At 36.8% G+C, this 22,478-nt stretch overlaps 1 protein-coding gene across 16 annotated transcripts in view; it reads left to right on the top strand.

Annotated features, from left to right (window-relative positions):
- DLG2 (discs large MAGUK scaffold protein 2) overlaps positions 1 to 22,478 on the top strand; it is a 981,187-nt gene that overhangs the window by 690,787 nt on the left and 267,922 nt on the right. For all 16 annotated transcript variants that reach the window (XM_085065660.1, XM_085065786.1, XM_085065682.1 and 13 more), the window contains 2 exons: positions 11,095 to 11,231; positions 20,290 to 20,434. In XM_085065660.1, the coding sequence (XP_084921786.1) occupies positions 11,095 to 11,231; positions 20,290 to 20,434 (282 nt within the window). The remainder of the gene's footprint in view (positions 1 to 11,094; positions 11,232 to 20,289; positions 20,435 to 22,478) is intronic.

The raw sequence follows: 22,478 nt of genomic DNA, 5'->3' as shown, positions 1-22,478 counted from the left end.
GATGACAGATTGATTATTTATGGGTTGATTGCAAATAGATAGGAGGCTGCAAAATGAACTTGGATTTCATTTTGTATTTTCAAGCTTCAACATAATTGACAGAGAGCTTTTCAATAAAGTGTTTCTGTTAAGCTTTGCAATGGGGATGAGAAGAAAAATGCTAAATTTCCCTCATCAGATGGAGGACAAATAAAAGAAACTGATGAGTCTGCCTCTGACGTGTATGGTTGTTAAACAGATCCCAAACTGACAGACTGCTCCTTCTGTCTCCATTTTATTTGTGACAAATTATTAAATATTTGTCTCAAAGAGCCATTCAACTTAGCAGAGACCCAGCCATAGTCAGTTAAAGATATATCACTTAATAATATACAAAGCAAATAGCATTTCTCCCTGAATTGGAATAATTTTCTCCTGTGTCAAGTCAGTAGATTTCAAAAATGAATCTATATCAGAAAAAAAAATATGGCAGAAAAAGCACAGATTTACATAGTACAAAGACTTAAAAAATTTAACATCTCATCAAAAAGTAATAACTACTTTAAGGCAGATCTTGGTGTGCACATCTACAGGAACAAATGCTTTTCATTTGCATTATTAGGAGATGAAATATCTTGTGCTGCTGTCAGTAATTACAGTAATTTGTGCAGAAAATGACATAGGTACTATTTGTTAATGACTGGCAAACTGTGATCGACTGTCAGCATAAATTTGGTTCCTGCACCTGAAACAGCTTGTGTACTTTGTGCATGGAAAGTGAACCATGTTTCAGGATTTGAACACAAGTTAATAAATATTGTAAAAACAATAGCAGGGTCTTTGGATCTTCTCACTGCAGTCATTCCAGGTTTCTGTAACTGCCTGCCTGTCTTTTGGCGCTGCAGAGGAGCCATACCCTGTTACTTTTTCCTTTTCTGAAACATTATGTGTCTGAATTTATGTAGCATCAGGAATGAAATAAGGTCAAGTGAACTTCAAGAGCATGAAAAGTGAGTGAAAAGGAAAAAAAAAAGCTTTCAAGATTTTGTTGAATTGTCTGTGGAAGAGAGAAGACAGTCAGGGAAAGGGAACTCTTCTTGGCTCTACACCAGTGAGATTTAGATCTGCCATGCTGATCCCATTTCCACATACTTCTCAAAATGAAAACCTTAGAGAGCTGGTTGATCATCAGTTACATATTAATGTTAAATGGCATTTTTAACATGAGAGGCAGTTAAGATAAATGCAGCTATAAGGGCATATTTATGGAATGAGGCTAATTGCCTTAAACTTTTGAAAGAAATGGGACAGTAGAGGTAAGTTGATTTCCCCATGCTTTCAACCTGTGTGCATAACTATGCTCTAGATTAGACATTCTCACAATGCACACAAAGGTGTTTAAATCCAACATTGTCAAGCCTCACGCTTCTCTTGAAAGGGTGAGTTAAAGACTTGATATTTGATTCTCTAGCCAGGAAAAAAGGTTCATAGTCCCACTGTATCTTCCAGAGCAAAAAATGCTGAAATATTGAATAAGCATTATTACTACTACACTGTTTTCTTCCACTGTATATCTGGCTTAGCTCTCAAGAGCATTACAAACCTATGATTGTTAACTTCTCTTTCTCTCTCTGACACTTAGCAGAGCATTTTTATTCTTCCCTTTCCTCCCAGTAAGACTCGTTCTCTAAAGGCATATTTTTATTGACATTTTTTCAGGTGCATTACTGGCCTAAACACCTGTTTCTCTCCTCCTCACTTGGGCTACTGCTCCTGTCCCTGCATCCTTCCTTCTTCCCACATGGTTCAAATTGAATTTGCAGGGCAGCAGTGATGACCTTGCCCTACTCTCCATAGGAGTCACAGATCTGTAATGAGGGGCCATGTACAAAAGTGTGCAGCCAGTAAAGGGGACGTGTGAACCCAACACCACCCTCATCTGCCAGCTCTTACTGCTGCCATCTCTGGGAATGATGGTCAATATGCACCTGCTCTATGGTTCAGGGTAATTTGGCTTGGTTTACATGCCATTTTCAAGTTGCCATTTGGCTTGAAAATTTTCATAACTCACACAAGGCAGGCAGTGGGAAGTGTGGCCGAAGGCAGAGAGCACATCAGAGTTGTCTCTTTTGGCATTAGTGAGTTTTTAGGTCAGCATATGACAATCTTAAAAATGCACTGTGCAATCTCCCACCTGGCTTTTTGCTGCTAATTAGGACAACTTGCTGCTTAGAATCATGGGATGGTTTGGCCCAGAAGGGACCTTAAAGATCATTGCATTCCATCCTGCTTGCTGTGGGCAGCCACATTTTCCACCAGACCAGGCTGCTGAAAGCTCCATCCAACCTGGCTTTGAACACTTGCCCAGGATGTCTTTGTCATCTGTGGTCAGGTATAGTCCAGTCGATTTTTGCCCAAGTGAAAGAGCAGGGATTAAATAAAAATACAAAAACAAAACCCAAAACAAAGCAAAAAACCTCTTGCCAAGAAAATGCTGGTAATGTAGGAAAAAAAGAGTGAAAAAAAAAAGGGTAGCCTTTAGCAGTCCATTCATATCACGTTCAGCCATACAGTCCACTTGGGCTGTGTTTAACATTATTCCCTGCAAGATATAAATGATCCTGTCACCAGGCAGCCTGCCAGATGATGTCTGCCCTAATCAAAAATTCTGATATTTAGTGCCTCTGGATGTGAGGATTATTTGTCCTTGTGGGTGCACAAAAATATACAAAAGCTTCCTGCAAGAAAAGGAAGTGACCATTCATTCAGTTCAGTTGTAGGCATATGGAGATTTAAAAACATCAGATATAAGCAGTTAATCCTGTTCCTAAGTGGCAGATCTTGTATTTTTTCTGTTTCACAACACTAATCTTCACTTTTTTAAAAACTTTATTTGACATTTAGTGTTTAGACTTGGTGTATTACATGTTTATTTCCAAAAGAACCAAACTGCTTGCTATAATCCTTGGAGTGTCAGTATATATTGGAAATGAAATAATGTTCTTTTTCTTGCACTTACACTAGTAAAATTGTGACAGTGTGATTTAATAAGATTTTCAGTGAACTTGAATCCTCATTAATGCTTTAAAAGTCAGATTATTGTGAATAATTAGGAAAATTCCCTGGTCAAGTCTAAAGTATTCTCAAGAATTACTGTTGTGCAATTAGGTCACTGCTCATTGTCTGTGCTTTCTGGGAATTTTATTCCTAATTAATTTGAATAAATGTAAAAATACAAAACAAACACAACTTCTAATGAGGCTCTAAGTGTATTTTCCTAACTTGCTGTTTCCATTCTTCTCTACTACATCTAAGGAGAATGTATCTTTAGGGATAAATATATGCAGGCAAAAAAATCATAATGGGAAAAACATTAAACTGCAAAACAATAGAAAAGAAGGGATTGTTTTCATTTGCTTGTTAGAGAACTTTTTTACAAATTCCGACAAATAGCAGTGTAATTTAACAAGATGTGTTTTCAAGGCTTTATTAAAGATTACTGAAAGATTAGCTTTACTATTATGATAATGTAAACCAATGCTTTATCTACTCTACCTACAGCATGGTTGTTTTTAAGCATGCACTGACTGCCTTGCAGCTTTATGAACATTTGCATCATAATCTCAATTTCCCATTATTTCCTTTCTGGCTGGAAATGCAAACATTTTTTTTCATGCCAAGGAGTGTAACCCTGTCTCCTGAAAACAGATTCCTTTCTTTCATGTTGTAACCCAATAAATTTGGCTGCAGTGTTTGATTTTGATTCCCCCAAAAATGGAAAAGTAGGTGGAAAAGAGTTGAAGTTGTTTATATTTGCTTCTGAGGCTACAGCTGAGTAACTCAACCAAAAAATCCCTGAAATATCCAGATAATGTTTTTCCATATTCTGGACTGTTCTGTGTTCCTGACTTTTGTGAGTCTCAGATGATTTTAATGAACCCTTTGTGTCCAAAGAAAGAACGTAACGCTTTACATTCCCCTGCCCCCAGCAGAAGAGCACACTCAGAGAATGCAGTGGTGGGCAGGGTTTTCCAGGACCACTCAGCAGGAAGCTGTTCTGGAACAGATGTAAGGAACTGTAGTTAGCAGCATGGTAGCCCAATTTTAAAATGATATATGCTGAAAACCTGCTTGGATATTCTCAGTCAAAGGTATGGAAATCAGCATGCCATCACTGCATCACCAGATAGCAGCTACCACCACAGACTCCTCTGAGTTTTAGCTGGCTGACATTTTTCCAAGCCTTCAGTCCTTCTGATTACTCTTTGGGATAGGATGAATGTACATATGCAGCAGTGTCTCAAAGCCATTTTAGTCTCAGTAAGATCAATATCTCTGTGTTCATCAAGGATGAAGGACACACCTCTGTACATTCTTGCACTGGGCTGAACAGCGAGTTTGTGTGACCATAATGTTTTAAATGTCAATGATTTTATTTTTCTTTTTCTAAATCAAAAATAGGTAAAATTAGAACTAACTATAGTATTGAAATTTGTTTTTAAAATTTGAATTTGCAGAACTAAAAATTCATGCAGATAAAGGCAAATAAAATGCGAAAAATTTTGCTCTTTAATTTCTTTTTAAAGCTTAGCCAAAATCTGTCTCTGTACAGGAAATTATCAGTGATCACTTGCAAGGAAAGGATTATCTTTGCCTGCTGTATAATCACAGCTGCCAAACAGCATCCAGCCACAGCACCTCTTGTGAGCATGCTGGCCATACTTGGGAGTGCTGTGTGCTGCTCAGTTTGGTCCTCAGTAGAGGCTGTACTATAATCTGGCAGCTCTGTTGGTTCAGCAGGATGGAGAGGGGATGCACTGGCAGCCAGAATGTAGGGATTAAGGAAAATAATAACTATAAAAATGGCTCTGGGCAAGAACAAAGGAAATGTGTAAAAATAGTAGGATAAACACCTGAAGGCATGAATATATAATGCCACACAGTGTAAGGAGAACAATAATTTTCTCCTTGTGTAAGGCAGTTTTGGACAATATTCTTCTTACCTAGTGGAATTGTACATAATTTTTATTCTATCTGACATCAACTGGGAAATAACCCAAAACACTAGATATTTCTGGAAAAAAAAAGTCAAAACAACAAAGAAGGTTTTTGAAATTTTTAATCCATTAGAAAGAAACACTAGATAACAATATGCTCTGTTAGGGGTGTAGGGACTTGGGCCTTCTTCCTGGTCTAGGTTATTATCCAATTGTTGGTTACAAAAAGAGCCCTCTGAAGTGATCTGGGAGCAGGGTCTGAAACAAGAATTAGCAATGGCAATGAAAGTAGACAGCTTTTAAATATGCTATGAATATTAGTAAAAGTTTTATGAATCATACTGTACTTTCAATTGACTTTTTCATCCACAGAAGAAAACATAGTCAAATTTTATTCACGTAAGTCCTTCTGGCATAAGCTGTCACATGCATCAGGAATAAGAACTGTTATAAGAACTCACTCAAATAAATTGATATTTTACCACTACAACATGAAGGGGATGAGATAAAGTGACTTCATATACTTGGGATTAATAGTTTCTCAAGAACTGATTCATAGGATGACAAAAAAAGACAGAGAGAGCTCTGTAGAGGTAGATGAGTCCCTCTTTGTAACATTGGATAATTGTTGTGAAACAAATTTTAATTTTTATTTTGTAATGTATTTTATTTTTGTAAGCACCAAATAAAAGAGGAGTCTGCTGTCAATAATGAACAGCAATCATAAATCACAGCAATAACAAGCACATTAAATGTCCACAGTTGTGAGGTGTTATTGTAAATACGTGCTATATTTGTCCTCCAGGAAAGCTGAAATTGGCAACAAGAGGTTTGAGCAAAGAGTAGGGGGAGACATTCTCTGCAACTCCTTTGTTTATAATTAACATTTTTATAGTTTGTTTACTCATATGAACTGGACATAACAGTGGTACCTGTCAAAACAAGTCAGTCACTGGATCAGTTAAAGCATCTTATATTACCCATGTTCCTTTCCTCCCTGGAAGTGGAATTTGATTAATTAGAAACCTGGATTTGGCTTCATTTTTCCAGGTTTGACAATTAAAACAATAAAACAAAACTAAGCTTAATTCTTTTGTTAACTGAGTGTTGTCGAACTGGCTGGTCCTTGGAAAGGCAAAGCTGCCCCAGGCTGTGTTCCTCAATGCCATGTCCAGACTGACTGATTTTTGGAGAAATTATTTATACCCTGTAGGAGTCTACTGTTGTAATGGATGGTCCTTTCTGTTGAATAACCCATTCTTCGGTCTCAGTCTCAGACAAGGTGGCTGCTCATTTGCTGCTTTTCTTCATTTAGTAAACACACATCCTTATTGATAGGATTGGCTTCCCTGTTTGGCTTACAGGCAAGAGAATGGCAGATGTCACCTGCTGTATTCTTGCTGCCAACATTCCACTGTCATGGTGCAAGGTCATCTGCTGACAAGACACCTGTGCTGTGGTCTCACAGAGTCCAGACAGTCTGTCCAAGCTTGACAGAAATTGCTCTTTTTGATTTTTTTATTGCTTGGAATGTTGTGCATTGTCAGTACGCATGATTTCTCTAACCTTTGGTCTTTCTTCTAGTGCTTACATTCATACTCCCATTCCCATTTCATTTGTTAACATGATATTTCTATTACGAGTCCTATGCCTGTTAGTCCATGCTCACAGGTCAGTTATGAGGTAAGGTATATTGTGATATAGCTGGGAATTAGGAATTACATGTTTTATGTCCCTAAAACACACTGTTTTGGTTAACTACCTGAAAATCAAACACCTCTTAACTATATTTTAAGGTTATGACTTAAATGACTGCTTTCTTTGGTTGTGAAACTTTGAAATTCGTGTTGGATTTGTGTTCTAAAATCCTCATTCTGTTTGCGGATTGAAAATAAGCTTGGTTGTCTGTGTAGGATAGTAGTAAAATGCAACATCCTTTTTGGGGTTATGACTGAGTTTCTAGAACTTCACTTCTCATTAGAAAGCTGACATTACATAGCTGTAGTTGATCTTATAGGCTCCAGGCTCCCTCTCTGGTTACTGCAAAGTGGTGTGCCTGCAGTGTAATTCACTGACTGTGTCTTAAACAGAGATTTTAATTTTTTTATATTATTATTACAATTGGTTTTATTGTTGTTATTATTTTTATTATTTATTATTAGTCCAACTTTGCTGGACTGATTATAAGGGGAGCCTCCAAGCTTTTACTAGAAAAGTAGTTACCACATGTTTTTTTACTAATATAGTGATGTATTTAAAACATACATCTGGTACAGGGAATAATGCAAAATAGATGTAAATAGTGAAATATTTTAATGTGGTTTTGTTAATAATCCCAGAGAAATATATGACCGAATATCTTTGACTTATTAATAGCAGCATTTTTTTCTGCACTTTGTGGTTTTGATGGAATAGCTTTTGTCCCTGTCCCTTTTCCTCTTTTTGATACCAGAAATTTCTGCTGTTTCATGGGATTATTACACCTTATTATTCACAGGATCAATGATCAGCATTTGTTGAACTCAAAGGCAGATGAGTTTTGCAAACATATCCAGTGGGAATGGAAGGAAATGAGGTTTGACTCAATTTCCCTGGTTTACACATTGAGTCAATCTTACATGGGTCTATCCTCTTCAGTGATTTTGAATGAGGATGAGTTTGACTTGGATGTGCACCATTATTAAATTCAGTTCCCTCTCTTTTTCACTCTTGAAGTAGTCTCTTCTTCACAGAACCATAGAATCATAGAATGGTTTGAGTTGGAAGGAATCTTTGAGGTCCAACCCTGTCATTCACCAGACCAGGTTGCTCAAGGCCCTGTTCAGCCTGGCCTTGAACACTTCCAGGGATGGGGCATCCACAATTTTCAGAGCAACTTGTCCCAGTGCCTTACCACCATAATTTTAAAACATTTCTTCCTCAACTCCATTCCAAATTTATCCTCCAATTCCTGTTGTGAGGGGTTTGAGCACTCTCTCCAAGCTCAGCTGTTTCTGTGAAGCAGCCTGCACATCAGGAAAAGAGGAAGTGATCAACTCCTGATATTCTGTGTTCTGATGAAAATGTTTTCCTGATCAGAGTCAATAAGAAAAAGGTACTGCATTTAAATATGCTGTTTTATTTCAGAGTGGGTTTTTTTCATTTCAGTGGAACAGTAGAAAAGGCCATTTAGAAAACACCTTGCTCCATTGTTCCCACTTGTTTGAATGATTCTCTGCTTTGAAAACTAAGAATCTGATATGAGACTTACCTGATGTGGTGAGTGACCAGGGATGTGCACCACGGTTGAGCAAACTTCTCCAAAGTCTTAAAACAGAAACCTTCAGTCTAAATGAACTCAGATTGTGAACTTTCATAGCTCTGATCTTCCCACTCACCTCTTCCCACATCCAGACCCCAGCCTTTCAGAAACCAAAAGTGTGATTCACCTCATCTCTTTCAGATGTCTCACTGAGATGAGATGAATCATACTTAAAAGCTCTTAATGAATTTTCATTTACAGTATGGTAGCATAAATGATTAGCATAGTTGTCTGATGTCATTTGACCATATAAATCCTATCCAAAAGTTTTTGTGTAGCATACTTCCCTTGTGCCCTAGCAATTAGCAGAAGTCATTTAAATAAAATTAAAAGGGCCATTGTTCCATTCCCCATTCTTTCCAAGAAGAAATCTTTTAAAGGCAAGTATGATTAAGCAATGAAATTAAATCATTATTGATTGACATGGAAAGTTTTTCTCTTCCTCAGTTTTGTCTCCTACCCACTCTCCCTTCTCTCCCCCCAGTGTCACCCCACCTTGTTCTGCTCTTTTAAGTCTTTCTATAATCACCGCTGGTTTTTTGGATACCCAAAGGCAGACCATGCTTACAAATACAATGTAGCCCCACGCATTTTATCACATCTAAATTTTATGTAGAAAATTTATGTAGATGTAGAAAAAGAAGTTACTCCTCCCATTATTGTAAGCTTCACTTTTGTGATGGGAGCAGCCTGTGTTGGTGCTCTTTTGTTTCACGATTTCATGTGCCTGTTGTGCTACAACCACACAAACAATCAGCGAGCTAGGCACCCCACTCAGCACTGCAGAAAATGCAAGTGATTGTCTTGGCTACTACTTGCTTGTATTGCTGAATTAGGACCTACTTTGTGCAAAATACAGACCAGTTGTGTGTCCAGAAATGACCTTGCCCTTTAGACGCGTTCAGTGTCAATAACGGGGAGAGAAGGGGATTGAGGCACACCACAACCTCATCTTCCCAAGGTCATGCCCTAGGTGGCAATGGAGCTGAAGAAAGCTCTCTGGCTGGGGTCTAGCCCACTCATTTGCTCCCACTATCATGCTGGATTACTCTCAGATCTTTACTGGTAGAAGCCTTTACAGATGGGGTTTGGATCAAATTGATGATAGTTATGCCACCAAGAAATATTGTTCAACCCTTGTTCCTTGTCCACAACTAGTGTTTTAAAGAAAATTTCCATTCTTGATGTTTTATTAGAATATTTTTTTCTCTTCTTTGTTAGTCATCCCAGGAAAAAATTCTTCCATGCTGTAAAAGTCATAATCTTTTTATCCTTGTAGTGACAGTAGCACAGAAATAGTAACAATGATTGCCAGCTTTAGCTGCATATTCAATAAAACTTTATTTTAATTACCCCATACTTCTGAATTAACTTCATGTGTACTGTTAATAGTCAATTAATTAAGCTGTGTTTCAATTTGAGATATAAATTCAAAGGTTTCTTTCTGTAATTTACTGGTTTGGCACTATCCATTAAGTAGTCCATTATGGTATTTGACCTCACATCTTTTTGAAGCCAAAATAATGATGAAATTAAAATAATGTGAGAATAAAAATTAACAATATTTAATTCACTCAAATCCTTATCTCTGTACTCACAAAGCTGGTAAAAAAAAGTTGTGTGTATTAAATATACTGCCCCTTAATTTTTATTGCCCCAGCAGTCTCCCTGTTGAGTTTTTGATGAAATGCCAAATTTCAGGCAACTCACTTTTTACTACTGCATTTTACTGCTCAGGCTACAGCTATTACCAGCATGTTTCTTTTATGAATGAGTGAACAGCGTAGATTTCATAGATGAAACCAGTGATTACTCTCTAAATAGATATAACTGGTTTTCTGTAGAGCTGATAAAGAAATCCCTAGTTGGAACAATAACCTAAGCAGGTTATTGTCAGTAACAGCTTCTTTGTTCAGCTGGAAGTTCCCATTAGCTACATAATCTCTGAAAAATTAGCTGTGTGAAGTTAATTTTTATGGAAATCAACCACAGTCATTTCGGTCTTTACTCTGAGATAAAAAATGTTCTTAATTAAAACAATGATTTGTCTATTTATGCAATGTGTCAGAGGATAAGAAAAATAGGAAAAGGGGGAAACTGTCTTGTTTTCTTCCCCCAGCATCTATTTATTTTGCCTTCCTTTTCTGAATCATATCAGCATGTATTATTGACATTGTTCCAAAGTTTGGGTCTTTGAGCGTTTATCTAGGAATTTCACAGAGCACTGAATGGAAGCTATGTATGTACAAAGAATTATTGCTTTCTTACTTTATGTATCCGTAGCCAAAGATCTGTGTCTCAGAAAAAAATCCACACTTTAAATCAAATGTCTACAACTTTTGTCTTTTGCTTCCACTGACCCTTCACTGTGGTGCTACATAAACTTGCAAAACTTGTGCTAGACCTCTCAAAGTATTTTTCAAATTGTGTGGACAATCAGAAAACCTTTCATTTTGTTCTGATAGATGGTGATGTACTTTATACCAATATTTAAGAAAATAAACTCCAAGTTTCAGAGTTTTATTGCTAGTCAGGGGAAGCTGGGCCATAGCTTCTTGATGTAGGCTGCACTGGACCCCAATGAGGAGGGTGGATAGAATCATCACTGGTTCAATCATTTTTGTCTCTACCTTCTTTTAATTGTGAATGGCAAAGAATTTCCTTACTTTAGTTCTGTCCCTTTACTTTCCCTTCAGGGAAAGTAAAAGAGTATGTTATTTGTGTTTCTGTAAAAAATGCTCAAAGTTTAGAGTATATATGCTACTCTTCCACTTCTCGTTAATGTTATATGTTGTATTGCTTTTTTTTTTTCCCTAGGTCTGGGATTCAGTATTGCAGGAGGGGTAGGAAACCAACACATCCCTGGGGACAACAGCATCTATGTCACCAAGATTATTGATGGGGGAGCTGCACAAAAAGATGGGAGATTGCAGGTTGGAGATAGACTTCTTATGGTAAGTATTACAATTTTAAATCACATTTATTTAGCTGGAAATTTATATAAGAACTTCCATTCACTGTACATCTTTCTGGAGGTAACCAATACAACTGCCATAATAATTTTAAGTTATATTTCCATCATCTTCATTTTTCATGTTCTTTTTCTGTATCTCTTAGACTGAAGTTGAAAAAGCATTCCTCTGGAAAACTAATGTTTTATGAAGGCAATGTATTATATTGCTTTAGTAACCTTTTACAGAAAAGAGAATAAATGTATTGTGCATATAAGCAACAAGTCAAAATGCACCCTAAAACTTAAAAGATTTTAGACAAACTGTTTGTTAAGGTAGTGCTGATTCTACTGTTGTAAGCAAATTGAAAAATGTCAAAACATGCCAGCTACTGACTCACGTGTAGCCACTGTCAGTGGACTACATGTAATCACATAATTGACCTATAATTAATAAATAATTATTTTCAGATTTTTATATGATTAGTCTACATACTACTACTACCTACATTTCAGTACATGTAGGAATGCTTTATTTATATGTGCCACATAGATGTTAAAGAAAACCCAGAACGTTTTCCTGCTTTTTCCTTGGGCAAGTCTTATATTCTGATGGAACTCAGTTCAGGAAATTCTTCCCTCTGCTTGCAGTGCTGGTTCATTCTTTCTCATAGATAATGCTTTCACACTCACAGAGTTTTTTTAATTCAGCATTGAGGGGGAAATCCTGACCCTGGTGAATTAGCACAAGGTAATCTATGTCAAGTTGTATTTGTCAATGCATTTGTGTCGATTTCAGCAGGTAGAGAAATACTTTTTTTAAAAGTGCAGTGAAAGAAACTTGCACAGCAGTAGCCCTATTTTGTGATGTGATATTTAAATGGTAAAAAATTGCCACAACCTTTTTTTGCTGCCTGCAAAGCTGTGCCTAATTGAGGTGTTCTTTATTTGGCTAGGGACACTGTGTTCCAGTCACATATGAAGATGACCATTCATTTTACACAGTTATTAAACAGTGCTAGAAAGGCACTTGGTTACTGGGTTGATGACTCTTTTTCTTTTTTAATTAACCCAAGTGCATAGATTAAACAGCTCAAAGATCAACTGGTGTTAGCAAAATCAAAGCAAAATGAAACTAGAACTCAAAATTTCTTTGGCATTTTTTCTTTGCAGAATCTCAGCATAGTAAAATTCAAGTCACTGTTGGAAAATGAAGTTTCAGCTTATTTTGCTGTAGACATGTATATTTTTGTTTGCCAAATTTGCACTTCAGTTATTTTGCAACTTGTGGCAAATCTGCTTCTGTTCAGCTGTTCTTTGTTGGGTTTTACCTTGATGAGAATTCCTAGTGGGTTTTGTGTCATCTGTAAATTTTGTAACTTTACTCCTAATTTCTTCCAATTCACAAGAGGTAGTAAATATATATATAAGAAAATGAAATAGGTGCAAACCCCCCACATTCACCCTCTCCAGTGTAATTTCATCAGAATGAATTTTAATACAAATACAATTATTTCTATTCACCGTGCATAAATTAATTCTTCTCAGACTTTTATAGGATTATTCTATTAAGCATCTCAGCCTTAAACCTGTGATTCACTGCAGTCAGATACAGATGTTTCTTCATAGTGATAAATTTATCCTTCTGAAAATGAGCAGAGGCCATATGCAATGTGTTTGATGTCATTGTTCTTTCCTTTCAGTCTGGACCATTTCTTTACTTAGTGTTGTCTCTTTTTATTACCACATGTAAAATGAACAAAAAAAAAAGTAATTCAAAATATTGCTCTCTTCTAGTTAGGCACTTTGAGACCAAGCTTTTCATTGTTGCAGAATACTAGTCAGCTTACTCTTAATCATTACATGTTTGGAGATACGTTTGCAAAAATCAAAATCTATTTCTAAAATTCATGCAGATTGCAGCCATGTTTCCTGATTCTCTCCGACAAGATAGCCCTGATTTTTTTTATAACTTCTGTGCTTTCAGCATTTTTCTGTCCTAATTTGTGAATTATCTGTCAATTCATGGCATTAGCTTCATGTTCCTTTATGAGCAGTGAGTGAAAGAATTAATTACTTTCTTTTGGCAGTGTTTCAACACAATATTACTCTTGTCATCTATATGGTGCTATTTCTGCTTCGCTCATTTTCTATTGATTATACATTTGAACAGTTCCTCTTTTTTGATTTTTTTTTCTTCTCAGCAGTGCATCCTTTCTTGATCTTTATTTTTTTTCCATCATTCCTCTAAAAAATTTGAAAGAACTTGTCATCCTTATGGAATTCTCAGCAGCTGCTGGGGAGCTTGTTTAATTTTTGTATCTGCGTTCAGATGATTTTGTGTGAAAGGCTTTCAGATCCCACAGAATGTGCAAATCAATTTAAATTTAAGATGGAATAAAAGTGTAGGTGAAAAATCAAAACTAATATTGAAATGTAAAACAAGAAGGGGCCGCCTGAGCATTTTGCAGCTTGATGACCCCACTGGTATTAAATGCAGATTGCAAGCAATATGTTAAGCATTTCAGAAGATGAGTTATGTAAATAATACATTGTGATTATTGTGAAATCTGTACAAGAGCATGTTATGCAGCTATGTTTCTGTGGCACAGAGCCTGAATTTAAGGCTTATTAACCTGAGCACTTGCGCAGGAAAATGCTCCATTGTACAATAATCCTGAGGTACCCATTTGGAAAATTATTGGTGAAAGCAGGGGTGTTTAAACCAGGAACTGAGTGGTTTTTTTAGATATATATGAAAGGAAAAGACCAGAGCTCTGCTCTGAAGACTTACAGCTGGAAGAAAAACACTCCCTCCCTGTGTTGTGGTGGTGATGCCTGTGGTAATGTCTCCTTCTTCTGGTGGTAATGCCAGTGGAGAGAATCCCATTGCAGTGGATGTCTCAGCGTGGCTGCTTCTATCTGCACTGGAAAGGAGGAAAAGTAAACCACGTAGAGAGCATCACAGACCAACAGGGTCATTCAGGGTCAGCTATAGAGCCAGATGAGATTGCTCAGGAATTTATCCAATTGAATCTCAAAAATATCCAAGGATGGAGTTTGCAGAGCCTTTTTAGGAAACCTGTTCCACTGCTCAGCTGTCTTCCTGACGAAAATATTTTTCCTGATAACCCAGTCGACCCTCTCTTGTTTCAACATTGGCCTGCTGTCTCTCATCGTGTTACCACATGTGACTCTAAAAAGCTTAGCTCTGCCTTGATGATCTTCCTGTAAGCACTGGGGATCTCAGTTTTCTTCAGAGGAACCCCTTCTCCAGGCTGAAAATGCCGAGATCCCCCGTTTTCTCCTCATCAGATGAATGCTCCATCCCCAACCATTCCAGCAGCACACCTCTCAACTTGCCTCCTTTTGTTATTTTGCTATATTGCGGGAACCAAAACTGAACAGATTTTCCAGCTACAGTCTAATTAGTGGCAGCTATTGGGGAATAATCCTTGGCTGGTTCTCCAGCCTCTGCCCCTGCTCATCCAGCCCAGGATGCTGTTGACCTCTTTGCTGCCAGGACACACAGCTGGCTCATGCCCAGCTTGCCATACATCAGGACCCTCAAGCACTTTTCCACAGAGCTGCTGCCAGTGCCCAGCCAGTGCTATTGATGGGGATTAGCCTATGCCAGGGGCAGGATTTACTCTTTCTTCCTGCTGAACATCATAAAGTCTTCTTCAGGCCCTTCTTCCAGTCTATGGCAGCCCTGCCTTCGGGTGTCTCACAGGGAAATGAGGTATCACCTCCAAACATGATGCATTTCTCTTCAAGGTCACTGCTACTGATGATCAGGAAAAGCTGAAAAATGGTTTCAGTTATTACAACTCAGACAATAATTACTTTATTTTATCTCATACCGCCATCTTACTTTGGAGGAGTTTGTTATCTAGAGAATGAATAAATGAGAAATAAGTATAAAACTCTGTGGTTTTACTAGTACATGACAACAATAACAGCTAGAAGCAAGGCATTTTTCAGGGAAAATACTGAAACCATTAGGGTTTATAAGAAAATTTAAGTTAATATTTATATTTTATAACTATGAGCTTTTATAAAATATGTCACCTATGCCAAAATACCCTTGCATGTTTGGACCATATCCTGTTGCTTTTTGGCCTATGAAGTCAGAGAGATTAGCGATTGTATATAACAATGAGTTGAATTTGGTTTTGTTTCCTTGACAAAAACAGGAGGAAGAAACAGGAGTCACTTTCCTTTTCATACATTCATGCTTGCTCTCAATTCTGTTCTGAAAAAAGTGTTATTTTCTGGTAATTCATAGGACTGCAGTGGGGTTGTGATTGTGCAATTGTTGATGTGTTCCTTATAGGGTCCCCAACCAGTAACTGTTTCTTTCAGATTGTATAGGAATGCAGGATCACATTTGTATTAAAGTAATCAGAGCATGTAATTCAATATGCATGTAGATTAGCATTTGGTTCTGATCAGAGGTGTTCATTTCAAGTGACTTCGGCTGTCTTTGTGGGATAGACTTCTAGAAAACAGCCCAACACTTGTGCAAGTAACCCACGAGTCCATGGGATTATAAGTATTTAGTTAATGCCAACAAATTTACATCCCTAGTACAAATGATGAGTCTTCCACCCTGGAAAGCATTTCACAATTCACAGCCTTTTAAGTGAGTTAGTTTTTTAAAAGGCCATCAGGCCTCTGGATTTACAGCTGGCAGGTTGCAGGTGTTTAACTGCAAATGTTCACTCACAAAAATCCACTGTCTGAATGAAAAGTTTAATATTATAGAAGAGCAAACATTTGTGATCTTAGCATAAAGCATAAGATTTGTGATCTTAACATAAAGCAAAACAAAAGCAAACATTGTAATCTTTCCTGGTAAGGTAAAGATCACACATTTGTCTCATTGAGTGAGTGAATCAAATCTTTCTTAGCCTAAATCAATAGAGGAAATGAACAAATCCCCTTTAAAAAAAGTTCATATTCTCATATCAGATTATATTGTTGTGAATGAAATGATTCTTTAGAGCACTTATACAGTCGTTTTGGGGATTCTAAGCTTTTCTAGCTGCATTTTGTGGCTTTTGATTTCCAATATGAATCTAGGAAAACTTCCAAATGAAATACTCTTTCTTAGGTTTATACTTCATTGCCTTGATTATGCTATTTAGGAAAAAATCCACCCCAGTCCTTTTATATCTCTTTGGCACCATTTCTTATTGATTTCCCCCATCACTCAAATAGCTCCTTAGATTGGACTTGTATCTTTAATTTCCTTCTCTACTGCTATATTATTTCTTTCCCCTGTTCATTTCTCATATTATAAGTATGTCTTTGTATCACATACTTTCCATTTAAAGAAAAAGCTTTCCTATTGTTTTTCTTCAGGTGCTGTTTGCATTAAATTTTCACAGCATGGAACTTTTCCCATTAGAAAAACCCCACTTTTTCCATGCCTGTTTTCCTTCTGACTCCTTTCCTTTGGCTCCTGTCACAGGATTTTGTGTCTCAAATATACAAATTTGTGACTAAACTGACCACTCAGATGAATATCTTTTTTAGCGTTTGCCTTAGGATTTTCGGGGTTTTTTTTTTTCCTTAATTAATTGCTACTTAAATTGGCTTCTTAGATCCAGAAACTTGGCATGCAGAACCCATTCTACGCATTCAGATTAAAGTCAGCCCTTCTGGACTAGAATTCAGCCTCTCAGTGAATTTCATGCCATATACACTTTGATTTCTTACTTTGTGTGCATCTCCCACTCTTTATCTTCTTTTCCTCTAGCTCAACCCTTTTTTTGCCAGCTATATGCAAAAATATATAACGTCATTTCAACAGGAGGAAGTAAAGCTTTGCTGTAAAGGGATTTATTGGGCCACAACCACTGAAAAAGCCAGATTTAGTTCTTGGAATTCTGTTAAAATAGGGATCTTTTATGGAATCAAGAAAGAGCTCAAGAAATATTCTCTCTCAGAGATTCAGGTAGATTTTTTTCTATTTATAAATCCTGCCATAAAAAACAGCTACAACGTTGTCTTTCCTAATTATTATCATAATCTCTGGCAGAATGTTTTAAATAATAATGTCCAAAGACTTCCTTATGGAAAAAAAAATACTACAGCCATCTTGCTATATCTAAGAGGCTGAACAATATAATTCTTTCAGGTATTCACCTTTTTTGTGTATCAGAATACACAAAGATGTCTTTATTTATGGTCATTGTTTTGTGATCAAAAGGTAGAAAATGTATTAATACATGCACATAAGATTATCAATGGGAATTGTAGATCCAAAGCAAGGACTGCCTTCTGAAGGAAATCCAGAAATGCATTGTATATTTCATGTACTGCAATTCTCAACTGATGTTGGCAAATGACTAAGGAAAGTGATCTTGTCTCCTTCTCAAAGAGCTCTCACCTCATGGCACCACTGAGGATCTTTGCTTTTATGAATGAAACAAGTTTTTTTTTGTTTGTTTGTTTTCTCTCAGTGTACACTGAGTCTGCCTTTATTTCTTTGTTTACTGAGAACTGAGCAGTCCAGGACAAAATTAATTATTTTACATAAACTTGGTCATGAACTCTAGGATCATTATGTGTTTAAAGATAAAGATAAGGGTGAACTGCACAGACATTAAATCTTAGTTTAGAATTGCTTGGACTCCTAAAGTCTTGACTTCCAGATTTCAATAATTTCTACACAGTATTGGTAGAATACCTGTCCCGTAAAGTTATTGTCAGAGAGAGAAGACACAGGACCTGTCATAGCAAATACAAGTTTTCTCTGTATCATACTTTACTTTCTGTTTCTAAAATGGCTGTTTGTCTTCTTCCTGCACAACTGTGACATCCAAATGTCTTACGGATTTTTATCAGCTAGATTTACACAAAAAGAAGAAACAACAAACAAAACAAACAAACAAAAACAAAAAAACCCCAACACCTTTGGAAAAAAGTTGCATCAAGTCAATTTGTGTCATAATTGTTTTTATTCACTTCTAAAAAGCCCAAAATGTCAAAATCCAGACAGTGCTAAGATATTTTATTTTGTATCTTTTTTTTTACTAACATTTTTTACAGCAGCTGTATAGTGGGTGGGATTATGTGATATTTTCTCCACTTCAGAAAAACATAGGATGAAACACAAAAAGGTAGATACAATGTACAGACAGCGTGGGAAGGAGAAGAGGTAAAGGATAACCTTGTGGTTATATTTCTAAAAGTGTGAATCTGAAGTGTCTGTCACTTTTGAAATACATAATACAAGAAAGGCTTAATTTCAGTCACTTCTTGCTGCCAGCTTGTTAATTTAAAACATTTGTTTACTAAAGGTGAATATTTAAGTTACTATTGTTCATAACAAAGAGAAATAGATAAATTTATAGACGTTAGGTATAAGATTTTTATTTAAATAGAAGACCTGTCAAAATACAGCATACACTGTCAGCAACTCCCCTCTGAGTGTTAGACTCTGTCAGTGCTCTTCATGTCAAATTATCATAATATACCTGCCTTTGTCTCTTTTAATTAACCTTAAAACCAAGGCTTAGAATTATACAAGGAAAAAAGTTTAAACAGAATCCTTACTTTGAACAATACTGTCCAAATGCAGTCATTCTTCCTTGGTGCTGATGAAATCATCTGAAGAGTCCTCCAGTGATTCATAATAGTTGGATCTCTTTCCAGTTGCCAAAGACTTTGGCAGTTGCTTATTCTCACATTCAGGTTTCTGATGAATTATTGATACTAAATTTCCTAGAAAGAATGTAATTTTTTCTGTGATTTACTGTTATGTTATGCTATAGTGAGGAGGGACTTCTGCTTCCATCTTGCATAATCTTTAAGAGGAATCCTTGCACTAACTGTGGAAGTTGGAAGATGGCAACTTAAATGACATAAAAGTATTTCATATACAACATTCCCTGTGAAATGTAGGTCACTGGAACAGGCTCCCCAGGGAAGTGGTCACAGCACCAAGCCTGCCAGAATTTAAGGAGCTGGATGATGCTTTTAGTAATATGGTTCAGTTTTAGGCAATAGTGTGAGGAGCAGGGAGTTGGACTCAATGATCCTTATGAGTCCTCTCCAACTCAAGGTATACTGTGATTCTGTTATTTCTGTTGGCTTATACCACATCTGAAACCTGGATCTACACCCTTTACTTTTTTCCCCTATCCTGTAATTTCTTCATTCAGGAGATTTATATTTTTTTGTGGCAGGGAACATTCACAGTTCTGTTTAGAGGAGGACAACCTATTGTTGCCATTCTGTGAATATAGTGGATTTATATGTGAATAAATAACAATAAATAACTTCTGACAGTTTTCTTTTGGTTTTCTTACTGTAGGAGTAAAGCATAAATAGGCAAAGCTCACTGCCACCATTTCCTTTCCTGTTTTATCTGTAGTCTTCTACTCTTACACTTGCTTAAGTGTTTTTCTTTTCTAAAAAAAGCACAGAACTAGTAATAGTTTCTCTTACTTTTTCAATGTCTTTTTCCAGTGATTCCAGAAAACTGAAAAACTTTCACACTGAAAAATACCTTTTCCCCATCCAGAACTGCCCTTTTTCAATTCCTGCACCACATAGGTATTCTATATGCCACTTTTCACCTCTCATTATTTCAATGGTCAATGTCATATTAGTGATGGAAAGATTTGGGGGTGTTGAATATTTCTGAGGTCACAGCTGCGGGAGCTAAGAGTTGAATTAGGAGGTTTATTTTGTTAGATCAAATAATGTAGATAGTTTCTGTAACTGATGTGGTATTATTAAATTATTATTAATTATAGTTTTATATTGGTGGTTATACCAGTAACTGAACATCACAAAGGACTTTTCTATTGTTAAAAACAAGTGGCTTTTTGACCCATTTTGATTCTGTGTATCAACATTGCTACATCAGTCTTCGAATATGCATGTGCTAAGAAAACGGTATTTTCTGCCTTGCAGCAATATTGTTTTTATAATCTTTAGTGCTCTTTTTTTACAGCAATGTTCCCAACATTTTGAAAACTGCAAGGCTGTGTCATTTTTATGTCTATTTCTGCATTCCAACTCACCTTTCTGATTTCTCCTTTAAGGTAAACAATTACAGTTTAGAAGAAGTTACCCATGAAGAGGCAGTAGCAATACTGAAGAACACATCAGATGTAGTGTATCTGAAAGTTGGAAAGCCCACCACCATTTACATGACAGATCCATATGGCCCACCAGATATTACTCACTGTAAGTGACTTCTGCAATTTATTTTATAAGAGATTTCAGTTTGTCAGATGATTGTATTTTTCATGGCTTGTTCAAAGTACCCCATTAAAGTTTATGAAACAGCTTAGAAAGTTACAAAAATGAAATGTTTATTGCCACCCAAGTATGCTTCACTCAAGAGATATTGCAAATAATATAACTCTGCTGAAGTATTTTTGCGGCAAAAGTAGCAATGTAGAAGATGTATGGCTGTGCTGGTTCCAATTAGCCATTGTCCAGGTGATCAGACTGAACTGTAACTCTTGTGAAAATTACAGCAATAAGTACATGCAAATGTATTTTGAAATATGATTAGATTTGTAGCCTGGAGTCCTCTGTCCACTGCAAAATTGAAACAAGCAGCAAACCATCTTGTACAAACTTAGAAGCCTGAGGCAAATATATCTCATCTTTGAATAAAAATATTTTACTGGAATGTAAAAATCACTGCTGTACTTAAAAAACTTTACCTATTTTCTGTGTATATCCAATTCATGGAGTCATAGAAAGGTTTGTGTTGGAAAGGACCTTAAAGACCATCTAGTTAAACTCCCCCTGCCACGGGCAGGCACACCTTTCACTGGACCAGGTGGATGCTCAGGACCCATCCAGCCTGGTCCTGAGCACTTCCAGGGATGAGGCAACCATATGTTCTCTGTCCTAGTGCTTCACTACTCTCATAGTGAACACTTCATAAATTATTGTTCCACTTTGCTTTATTCTCAGTCTATCCAATAATTTTATATATGTTCATCTGGCATTTTTTTGCAGAGGACCAAGGTCTTATTTGTCCTTGCATTCAATGCATATTGTGTTGTAGGAAAATTTTTTTAAGTAATATGGTAAAGCTTGGTGAAGTATCCCATAGGAAGGGAAGATGACTTCATTTTAAAACAAACTGTTTTCAATCAGGCTGTCATATCCATGCATTCAAAATCATCTAGACTCATGTCCAGCATTCAGGTAAAAAGGTGTGCACCCAGGTGCATCCCCACGACTCCCTGAGATGAGCATGTGCAAGGGTGGCTGGCTGGCTGGCTGTGGAGTCCTTATCATACACATACAGCTTTTTATGTTGACAGCTTTCTTGCTGGAGTGCTTTTTGGACTCTTAAGGAGATGACAGCAATAAGGGTCTTCTGTCCCTGCCATCTGTCCCTACTATGTGTGTCTTTAGGATTTATTAATCTCTTTTGTCTCCTTATCTTAGTATCCTAAGCTCCAACCTAGTCTCTTATCTCCCACCATCGTCTCTTAATGGTTTAAGTATTTGCTTTAGTTTGGTGTACGCTTTCTTGGCAAGTTACATATAATTATATTGAATACTGATCACTTACTGATGAATTTAGGTTTATCAATACATGCCACTCTTATACCTCTCCTGCCTGTCCTCCTGGTGTCCATACCCAGGAATTCCCATTCTCTTCTCATTTGCAGCAATCTTAACATTTCATCTGCAGCTGTCAATACCACTGGTGCCCATTAGGCTAAACAGTTAATTACTGAAATTCACTTTCCTGATTAGTTGTTCATTAAAAACTGTCTGCTTTGGCTTCAGCTACCAACAGGGACCAGCTGCACCATCTAACAACTGGATGGCAACTTAATTTTTAACACAAACTTCAGCAGTCAATCCGTACCCATATTGATTTCCTGCTAATAATTCTGTGGGCGCTTAAGGGAAACTTAAGAGCAGGGACGTTTACTGAGGGCAGTAAATGCTAAGGATTTAGATTTTTCTGCACTTTTGAGGTGTTGCTGTTGTGGACAAAGTTGAGGGAAAAGATAAATATCCCAAATCCTGCTTATTCAGACAGCTCCATGAAAACAGAAGGGAAGGTTTTGTAACATGCATGTCGGTGGTACACTCAGCCGTGCTGAGGATGCCTATTTAGTTAGCAAATGTTACAACAGATGGCAATCATGTTGTTCAGTAGCAGTCTGATCTGGATCTTAGCAAAGCCCAGGGAGTAAAAATGCTAAATGTCCCCATCCATACTCCAGCTTTATAATACTTTCAAAATAGT

The sequence above is a fragment of the Lichenostomus cassidix genome, chromosome 1 (assembly GCF_008360975.1).
Source record: "Lichenostomus cassidix isolate B80296 chromosome 1, HeHo_3.0, whole genome shotgun sequence".
NCBI classification, from domain to species: Eukaryota; Metazoa; Chordata; class Aves; order Passeriformes; family Meliphagidae; genus Lichenostomus; species Lichenostomus cassidix.
Note: the sequence above shows the minus strand (reverse complement) of the source record. Positions and strands in the feature narration are given on the sequence as shown.